The sequence below is a fragment of the Alligator sinensis genome, unplaced genomic scaffold (genome assembly GCF_000455745.1).
Source record: "Alligator sinensis unplaced genomic scaffold, ASM45574v1 scaffold2074_1, whole genome shotgun sequence".
NCBI classification, from domain to species: domain Eukaryota; kingdom Metazoa; phylum Chordata; order Crocodylia; family Alligatoridae; genus Alligator; species Alligator sinensis.
The window spans coordinates 13,416-23,708 of record NW_005843452.1 but is presented as its reverse complement, the minus strand read 5'-3'; the positions used below and the strand labels follow the sequence as shown (position 1 = coordinate 23,708).

The 10,293-nt window shown below is 45.7% G+C and overlaps 1 protein-coding gene across 1 annotated transcript in view; it reads left to right on the top strand.

The window, feature by feature from the left end:
• Window positions 1–1,034: 1,034 nt before the first annotated feature.
• The window catches only part of LOC102384752 (pancreatic lipase-related protein 2-like), a gene marked incomplete at its 3' end in the record, with an annotated part of 22,288 nt that continues 13,029 nt past the window's right edge, over window positions 1,035–10,293 (top strand). The window contains exons 1-3 of the mRNA XM_006038751.1: window positions 1,035–1,076; window positions 8,558–8,626; window positions 9,304–9,458. Coding sequence (XP_006038813.1) covers window positions 8,578–8,626; window positions 9,304–9,458 — 204 coding nt within the window. The remainder of the gene's footprint in view (window positions 1,077–8,557; window positions 8,627–9,303; window positions 9,459–10,293) is intronic.

The window sequence follows — 10,293 nt, the reverse complement described above, 5'->3', positions numbered from 1 at the left end:
TCTCTCAGTCACCAAGGTACTTCATCCTAGGACAGTCCCATGTCTAATGCCTAAACTACCTAGAGGCTAGATATAAAGCGTGGTCCCAGGAAGACCCTGTCATTTGTTTTTTCTTGTGGTTTTTAAGTACAGGAAGCTCAAAGCCATTCCTTGAAAAATAGAAAAGCTCCAGGAAGAGGTTTCTATTTGCCTCTTGAACTCTTAGACCACTGATCTGATCCCTTTCAGTTGCATTGTTCCCTCCATATAGAAGTCCCCAAGCCAAAATCAGAACTACAGCATAAAGCATCTTAGGCATTCACTTTCATCTTTATTTTCCCCACTGTGCTTCTGTTTTCATGCATCTCTTAAGCCTAATATGTCCCTAAACCATGAATTTATGCTTTCTTTATCTTACCTGTGCTAGTTTATGACTCATTTATTTAGCAGATGGTGTGTATTAGTTGGAAATCATAAATAAATATGCTCAAAATACTCTTGTGACTGCTGCTAGGCAATCCTCCACGGATACATGAAGGTAAAACCATAACTTTTATCTCTAAGCAATACAAGCTCGTTTCAGGATCAGATCGAAGACTCCCCAGAAAGATGAACAGTCTTTAAGGAGGTTCTCCAGGGATCGTAATACAGCAGGCTACTGTAGGAGCAGAACCTAAGTAACACTTAAGTAACTTTATCAGCAAAAATCAATCACCGACATTCTCAGGTGCTGAATTGGGATCGTTTCTGGGCCTGAAGCCACCTAAATCCCAGTGAATTGCACCTTACATCCCCAGATGTGGACTTGGTCGTCCTCCCCCCCCCACATTCCAGCTCTTAGGAAGACACCAGATTTTGCTACGATACGAAAGGAAGAGACATGGGAGAGCGGAATGATGTTACAACCAGCGGGGAGATTAATTACCAAGATCCACAGCCTTCTACACCAAACACATCATTAGACATCACATGGCTGGGCCCACACCCACTGCTCTGGGACCGACTCCAGTAAGCAAAGAGGGCAGGTAACAACCAGGACTTCTGAGGGAGCGAGCTGAACAGACGTCCCAAAGCAACATCATTCTGGAATTGGAGTGGTAAGTGATGGAAAAGAGCTTCAAGGATGCTGTGCTTCATTATTTTCCATGCAGAGATCAGGGGCCAGAAAACCCCCCTGCCGATAATCAGAGGAACGAACGCAGATGGGAATAAATACTAGGGCAATTTAAGTCACCAGATGAGAAGCAAAGCAAGTCATTCTGGGGAAGCTCTGACCAGAAGAGATTGCGGCATCTTAACACTGACAAACCCCAACAGGTGATGAAGTACCCTTGGGATGATTGCACACCACGCCTGGGATAAAAGACAGAATTAGAAAGGGCTGACGTGAAGCAGTGGGGGAGTTTATTCCAAAGTTTATTTTCCTGAATGATCAGAAAAAAAAGCCATATAACTACATCAGGTGAAATCTGGATTCCCTTCCTCATACGCGGACACAGACAATGGTTGAAGTCATGAAAGAGGTTAAACTACATGAAGCACTATCGGAAGCAGCACAAAGTTTAAAGAACGAGTGGAATATAGGCAGAATGCTTGAGACAACTGAATGGAGAAATGTGAAAAAGGATGCGTCTTATCAAACAATCATTAGAGCAGTTCTCATAGTAGTCATCAAAAAAGGCATTCTCCAGCTGAAAAGGGACAGATGACAAGGAAAAGCAGGTTGTGAATAGGTCAGAGTTTAACTATAGCCCCAAGCCCTCACCAAGATGAAGGTGAAAAAGCCAAAAGGAAGAAGAGGTAAGAAGCTGCAATCAATTATTATGAATTGAGAGAAGCATCTAACAGAGTCACCTCCCAGACTTATTTAACAGCTTATGATGTGCAGGAGGCCAAGAGAGATGATCAGCAGGGGTGCACTGATAAAGATTTTCTTGGCTGATATCAATGGTCAATTATTAACCAGCCATAATTGGCCAATACCAATCCACAGGAATACAGCTGGGCAGCACGGACAGCAGTATCCTCCTAGTAAGTCTGTCGGGGGGGAAGGGGCATGACGGAGCGAAGGGGCATGGGGGGGGCAGATCAAAGACCCCCTGGTGAGGGAGGGAGTGGGACTGGGGCAGGACAAAGCTCGGAGCAGCTTGTCCAGAGGGTGCAGGGTGGTAAGGAGAGGGCATGGCTGCACTCATGGCTGGGGGCTGCGCAGGGCTCTTCCCAGTGCAGGGGCTGGGCCAAGGCAAGCTCAGTTGCAGCAGAGCACAGTGTCCTGAGGTGAGACGGCACTAGTGGGGGCTTCAGCTGTAGCCATCCCTCCCAGCACTACCTTTGTGCACCCCATGCATCTGAGCCCACCCTGCCCCTGCCAGCTCCGAGAAGCCCTGGCCCTGCCCCCGGCTGGGAAGAGGCAGGCAGCCCGCTTTCACCCCACACACAAATCCAGGGGGCACATATACCCCAGGCCTCCCCATCCCCACCCACCGCACAAACAGCCTGCCACTCCAGCCTGTGTTATGCCCCAGCAGGGCAGTGTCTTCCCCTGCTCCACTCCCTCCTTCCCTCCCTCACCCTGGGGGCCTCAATTTACGCCCCCTATGTCCCTTTCCCCACCACAGACTTACCAGCAGGATGCTGCTCTCCAAGATTCCCGGCTGTATTCCTGGCCACATGCATGCTATAGCTGCGCACATGCACATGGTATATATTGGTGACATTATCAGCCAAAAAAAGGCTATTGCCGATAATGTTAATTTTCCTGTTATCAGTGCCGACGCGCTATGCGACTGATACATCAGTCTAATGATCACAGTGGTTTTTTCTAGCTTTAAAAAAACCCATAGGAATCCTAGTCAAGTGAGGCAATGGATTCTCCATTACTAAAGAAATAGCACATGAAACAATTCAACAGCAGGAGAACAAAGCCTTGAATGAATTGAGGATGCTTCTCCATTGCTACGTTCAGTCATTCCATCCAACTGATCTAGGCCTTAAAAAACCCAAAAAACTGGCTGTACTGCTATATTGGTGTCTTTATCATGTATATCAGCAGTATCCTTAAAACTGTAAGCTCTATGGTTATGCCTCTTGAAAAACTTAGCTGCCTGCCATTGGATGGACAGGAAGACTTAATTAGTTAAGGTCAAGATGTTATCTTGTGTGTTCTGCACTGCAATAGTGCTAATGAATCCCATTCTAGAATGCAGACTCCATTGTACTAGACACTGAGAAACATATAGGAGGCAATCTGGAGAAGAGATGAAGTCTTCCACCTCCTGTACTGAACTTCAATGGCCAGAGTTGACTTCACTCTTCATTGTATCAGAAAATTAGATAGTTCTCTGGGCATCATCTTTCAACATCTGGAAAAACCCAGGAAACTACCTTGAAACCTACCACATCTACCTCCCATCCTAGCTATTGAAAAGCATGTCTCTGGAAAATATGCTATCCTTGTTTTCTTTTAATTCATGGGATGGTTTTTAACTTGTTGGTAGTGTTTAATACGTGGCTAGACAAAGCCGTGGGCCCATGGCTGGGATGATCTAGTTTGACCAGGGGGTTGGACTACATGACCTCCTGAGGTCCCTTTTAACCCTAATTTTCTATGATTCTATATTTCTCTTCAATAAACTAAGTCACAAAAAGGGAGCTAATAAGAAATAAAAACTTGGACAAATAAATATGGAGGAATATAAGAGTATTGCTTGGGCATGCAGGGGTGCAGTCAGGAGGCCAAAGTGCAATTGGAGTTGAAGCTAGCAAGGGATGTGAATGGTAACAAGAAAGGTTTCTACATGTACGTTGGTAGCAAGAGGAGGATCAGGGAAGTGTGGGTCCCTTACTGAATAGGGGAGGCAACTTTGTGACAGAAGATGCAGAAAAGGCTGAAGTGCTCAATGCCCTTCTCACCTCACTCTTCACAGGCAAGGTCAGCTCCAAGACTGCTGCACCAGGCAGCAGTTTGGGGATGAGGTAAGCAGCCCTCAGTGGTGAAAGAACAGGGTAGGGACTATTTAGAAAAGCTGAATGTGTACAAGTCCATGGGGCTGGACAGGATGCACCCGAGAGGGCTGAGGAAATTGGCTGATGAGGTTGCACAGCCATTGGCCATCATCTTTGAAAACTCATGGTGACCAGGAGAGGTCCCAGATGACTGGAAAAGGGCAAACATAATACACATATTTAAGGAAGGGAAGAAGGAGGATCCAGGGAACTACAGACTAGTCAACCTCACCTCAATCACTGGAGAAAAAAAAGTTACAGAACAGATGCTCAAGGAATCCATTTCTAAGCACTTGGAGGAGAAGGAGGTGATTAGGAACAGTTTGCATGGATTCATCAAGGGCAAGTCGTGCCTGACCAACCTGATTGCCTTCTATGATGAGATGACTGGCTCTGTGGATGCGGGGAGAGCAGTGGATGTGATATACCTTGATTTTAGCAAGGCTTTTGACACAGTCTCCCACATGTTCTCACAGGCAAGCTAAGGAAGTACAGGCTGGATGAATGGACTGTAAGGTGGGGAGAAAAGTTGCTGGAGCATTGGGCTCACAGGGTATTAAATCAGTGGCTCGAGGTCTAGTTGGCAGCTGGTATCAAATGCAGTGCTCCAGGGGGTCAGTCCTGGGGCCAGTTTTATTCAATGTCCTCATCAATGATCTGGAAGATGGCACAGAGCGCACCCTCAGCAAGTTTGCAGATGACACCAAGCTGTGGGGTGTAATAGATATGCTGGAGGGTAGGGCTAGAAATCAGAGTGACCTAGAGCAACTGAAGGATTGGGCCAAAAGAAATCTCATGAGGTTCAACAAGGACATGTGCAAAGTCCTGCACTTAGGACGGAACAACCCCATGCACCGGTACAGGCTGGGGGCTGACTGGCTGGGCAGCAGCTCTGCAGAAAAGGCCCTGGGGGTTACAGTGGACAATAAGCTGAATATGAGCCAACAGTGTGCACTTCTGGCCAAGAAGGCTAATGGCATCCTAGGCTGCATTGGTAGGAGTGTTGCCAGCAGGTCAAGGGAAGTAATTATTCTCCTTTATTGAGCACCGGTGAGGCCACATCTGGAGTACTGTATTCAGTATTGGGTCCCCCATTACAGAAAGGATGTGAACAAATTGGAGAAGGTACAGTGGAAGGCAACAAACATGGTGAAGGGGTTGGGGTACATAACTTATTAGGAGAGGCTGAGGGAAGTGGGCTTATTTAGTCTAAAGAGGTAACTAAAATGGGATTTAATAGCAGCCTTTAGCTACCTGAAGTGGGGTTTGAAAAAAGATGGAGCTGGACTGTTCTCAGTCATGACAGATGACAGAACAGGGAGCAATGGTCTCATGTTGCAGCAAGGGGAGTGTAGGTTAGATATTAGGAAGAATTTTCTTACTAGGAAGGTAGTAAAACACTGGAACAGGTTACCCAGAGAGGTGGTGGAATTTTCATCCTTGGAGTTTTTTAAGATCCAGCTAGACAAAGCCCTGGCTGGGATGATTTGGTTGGGGATGGTCTTGCTTTGGGTAGGGGGTTGGACTAGATGACCTCCTGAGGTCCCTTCCAACCCTAATTTTATATGATTCTGAAAAGTCATTTCCTAGGAGGCCTGCTGTATGTTCACATATAGAGGAGGCCTTAGAGGGTATATAGTGAAATCTTAGTATTTTCTGGTATGTCTATAGTGAATGAAGGTTTTGTTTCTAGTTTGCAATGACATCAAAAAAAGGCAGTTGGTGACACTTATCTACCTACTACAAAGTCTGGCCCTTGGCATTAAATTAGAACATAGGAGTCAAGAGATGAAGCTTTAGACACACTGTATTGATCCGATTCATACAGCACATAAAAAGATATATGTCCATCTCTGGAAAACGTGTAAAGTGTGATCTATACAAAAATAGGAAAACATAATGCAAAAAGAACTAGCATAAACCATTACATAACAAGAGCCAAATAACTGAATTCAGATTGTGGCCAAAAGGACTTGCAAAAAGTCTCTCAGGACATCTGTGGTGGAAAAGAAAATTGACAACAAGCCAAATGGATCCCAGACATTTTTCTTAACCACTACTAAACCATCCATCCTTTCTTTCCTTCTGTTCCTCCCAGTGTTGAACTAAATGCTATGCCAAACTGTAGGGGATAGATTTGGAAAAAGGGTTGAAAGGCAAAAGGAGAGATGGTTAGAAGCCCAAGTTTAAGGTACAGTACCAGAAGAAGAGATAATGGGAATATATTTCTGTAGTACCTAGGGACTGGGAGTGCACAAGATGAAAGCACAAACATAAGCCAGGTGAGAGTTAAGAAAGGGTCTGATGCAGATAAAGAGTTTAAGACATATAATGAACAGGAGAATCCCAAACAGAGATACAGGGAAGTGACATAATTGTAGAAGCAGGGGAGAGAAGAGATTCTGGAGGACTATGTCCTGTTCTGAGAGAAGCCACGGCATATACAGACAGTTGCTTTGGCAGAAAAAAACCCCAAAATCTCTCCTGGGAGTAATTTAACCTTGGTTGTTTCCAGGTTATTTTTCTCCTGGAAAGGCCATTTTTACTCTGGGAGAAAAAACCTAAACAGCTGTACACTTGTGGTCTCTCCTGGGAGAACAGCAACTCTCCCAGAAAGAACCAAATCTCTGCACAAGGCCCCAGTCACCCCTGTATTTTGCCTTCATTTGCCATATTTATGGAAAACAGTCTTCTATTTCCGCTTTCGGCTTTTAATTTTGCTGGGCTGAGCAAGCCAAGTTCTTTAAATCTCTTCTCTAGCATATGTTTTCCATTCCCAGGATCATTCTGGTATGCCTTCTCCACAACCCCTCCAATTTATCAACATCCTCCCTGAATTGTTGTGGGGCACTCAGAACTGGATAGTGGCTGCATCAGTGCCAGTCAAGAAATAATATTCTCCTGGTTGCACAAAAAAGGCATGTTCCCATGAGGGTATGCCCCCACCCTGGCATGCATGCTCTGGCGCATGGCAAGTCACCCCAGGTGAGATAAGGGAGGTTGGGAGATCAGCCTTATGATATGCCGTTCCAGAACGTGGTCCAGAGTCCACCAAGTAGAGCTATAACTGCCCCCCCGCTTGATGAGAGGGGCCACTAAGGGCACATCACTGATTGCTTGAGACAACAAAACAGGGATGGGAGTGCAGGTCAGAGGTTCAAAACGAGCGCATCAAGGAGGGACAACACCACGCAAAGTACACTGGGCAGTACCCACTGCCCAGTGAAATTTTGCCAAGAGACATAAATGGACAAGGGACAGGAAAACAGCCCCACAGCTCCCGGCCAGAACCTCCTTCCTGGTCAGGTAGATCACCTATCAGACATGGGATACTAGACTAGATGGTAGATTAAATTGGTTTGACCCAATATGGCACTTATATTCTTATCTTCTCAGTGTCTCTGCTGCTCCATAAAGTTTGTCTATGTTCTTCTAAGTAACATACTCTTCCTTTCAGTATAGCCATCACCTTGCAAATCACACTGAAGAAATCCTCTGTTTCAGGCAAGAAAAATAAAGGACACATTTGTTGTAGGTCACAACAGCTATTCTACCACCAGCCATCATAGGATCATAGATGTTTGGGTCAGAAGGCACTTCAGCAGATCATCAAGTCCGACCCCCTGCCCTGGGCAGGAAGGAGTGGCCCCAGCCAGATGCCTATCCAGCCTTCTCTTATAGACCCCCAAGGTAGGGGAGAGCACCACTTCCCTTGGGAACCCATTCCAAATTCTGGCCACCCTTACCGTGAAGAAGTTTTTCCTCATATCTGAGGGGCCACCTTGCTGCCTTTTCTCCCTGCTAGCCTTTGCCCATCTTTTCAGAGGAATAATCAGAGCCTTCAGCACCAGCGATCCTGCTTTCCTTGTGAACACGAGGCACCCCGAGAAAGGTGCTGGGAGGTGAATGCAACATCAGATTAAGCATAGAGACTGGGATCAGAAAATAGCCTTGCATAACACAAAAGAATAGGAGAGAAAGGTGTAATCTGCCGATGAGGTGACAAACAAATAAAACAGTTTCATGCTACCACTGAGACCACATACTATTTACATTAGTGACCAATTACTCTGGAGCATCTGCAATGCTAATAAAATTACTGATCAGTTGTTTTCAGATCTTGATCCTTCTAGAACCATAAATTTCCAGACATATTTCATTTAAATTATACTGAGCATTTTTTCCTCTTATCCTTTAACTCAGGGGCGGGCAATTATTTCAGACGGAGGGCCGCTTACTGAGTTTTGGCAAGCCATTGAGGGCCACATGACAGGCAGCCAGGGGCAGATAAATATTAATTTTCTAAAATTTTTAGGGGCCTCGTGGGCTGGATAGAATGGCCGCATTTTGCCCACCCCTGCTTTAACTGAAGATGGGATATTTTAGGAATAAAGGCCAGGCAAAAGCTTGCTTTGCTGCTGTCTTTATTCCAGGCATTAATTTATACATTAATATTCTATTCTTGTTCTGTTTGCTCCTGGGATAGCATTACTGTACTACATACTTTTTAAAAAGATTAAATGATTTTAAGTCTGTTGGTGTCTAAATAAAATGCTTTTGATGGACTTAACAGGAGTATTCAGTTTACTTCAGATGATTGGACTTTGGATTACTGCTTTCTCTCTCCTTGGCTCAACAGCAGGTAAGACACCGTATTTATGAAAACTGCATCATGGATATTGAATTCAGTCACATTTTCATGTAGCAAAAAGTTACAAGGCAAATAAAAGCATTGCTTTGCACTGAAGTCATACTATAGTTTATAGCACAAGGGCAATGCACCGCTCATATTCTTAATATCATTGCACTTTTGCACCTTGCTTCTGCAATGGTCTGTGCACACACCTAGTTTACATTAGGGCTGTTTCTGGTAAATGGCCCAGTGAAATGAATGCGTGGTGTAATGAACAGTGTCCGAGGCAAAAAGCTGAATGAATATGTGGCATCAAAGCGGCTCGCCTGCTCAGAGGAAGCATGTTTAAAATTAACTGAAACTCATATAGACTCTTTGTTATTGGGGGGAGGGAGCAGCAGGGGCAGCAGCTGAAGTCTTCACTCCTAGACATACAAATCAGGAGCTGGCACCTAACATTAAGTCCCCTCATCTTATTTATTTATTGAATCATGAGTCACTAATATCCCGTCTTATTTGCTTCAGCTAATACCCACAAATAGGTTGAAGAATAAATCTGAACTTTCACATCAGTGATAAAACCAGATGCCCAAGCCCAGAACTTTTTAAAGTTGTTACCAACCTCAAATGCACCACAGGACTGTAACAGTTTTGAAAACAATTATAAGATGGTTTTTGTGCCGCAGGCAAAGAAGTTTGCTATGAAAGAATCGGCTGCTTTTCAGATAAACCACCATGGTCTGGAATAGCAGGGAGACTTCTGCCAGGTTTGCCTGACCCTCCAGAAGGTGTGAACATCACCTTCTCACTCTACACCAAAGAAATTAGAAATAGATTTCAGGTAAGACCTATCTCTATTTTAACATTATGAACCAGTTGCACCTACCAGGGTTCACTAGACCATTAGGAAGACCATGTCACTCACCATGAGAAAAGGAGTTGAGGGAATAAAAAGTCAAGATTTGTTGTCAGCTGCAGCTGTAGACAGATATATTTAAGTCATTTGGAGTAAAAGAAAAGAAATAGTATGAGGAATAGTTATATGCAGAACCTATATTAAAAAGTGAAAAATAATACAATAGTTATGAAGCATTCTACGTGGGCAAAAGCACCCCAGAAGATAGCATATTATTATTCTACTTCCAAAGAAATTGATGTAAAGAGGCCCAGCTTGGGGCTCAGACAGGATCTGTCTCTGACCATAGGCGCTGGCTTTTATTTTTGTCAGGGGGCGGCTAAGATGGTGCCCCCCTCGCCCCCATGGCAGAGCGGAGCCCGTGGGGGGTAGAGGGTGGATGCAGGCTGCCCACTGCAGGCTCAAGGCTCCCTGTCTTGCTCCCCTGCTCCTGAGAGCCCCGAGCCATGGCAAGGTTCCCCCTGCCCACCCGACAGCAGTGGGGACACAAGTCCACCACCCCTGCCCCCACTGCTGCTGGGCAGGCGGGGGACACCTTGCCATGGCAGCATGGCCGGTGCAGGGCTCCCAGGTGAGGGCAGCAGGGCTGGAAGGCCTGAGCCCACATCTGTCCCCAACCAGTGCACAAATCTGGGGGGCATGTGCCCCTCCATGCGCCACTCCTCAGGAGTGTGCACAGCAGCAGGGAGCCACCCCTCCACCAGCCCCCTTGACAAGCCAGTTGTGGCTCTGTCTCGCTCCCCACCCTGGCCCCGGACCC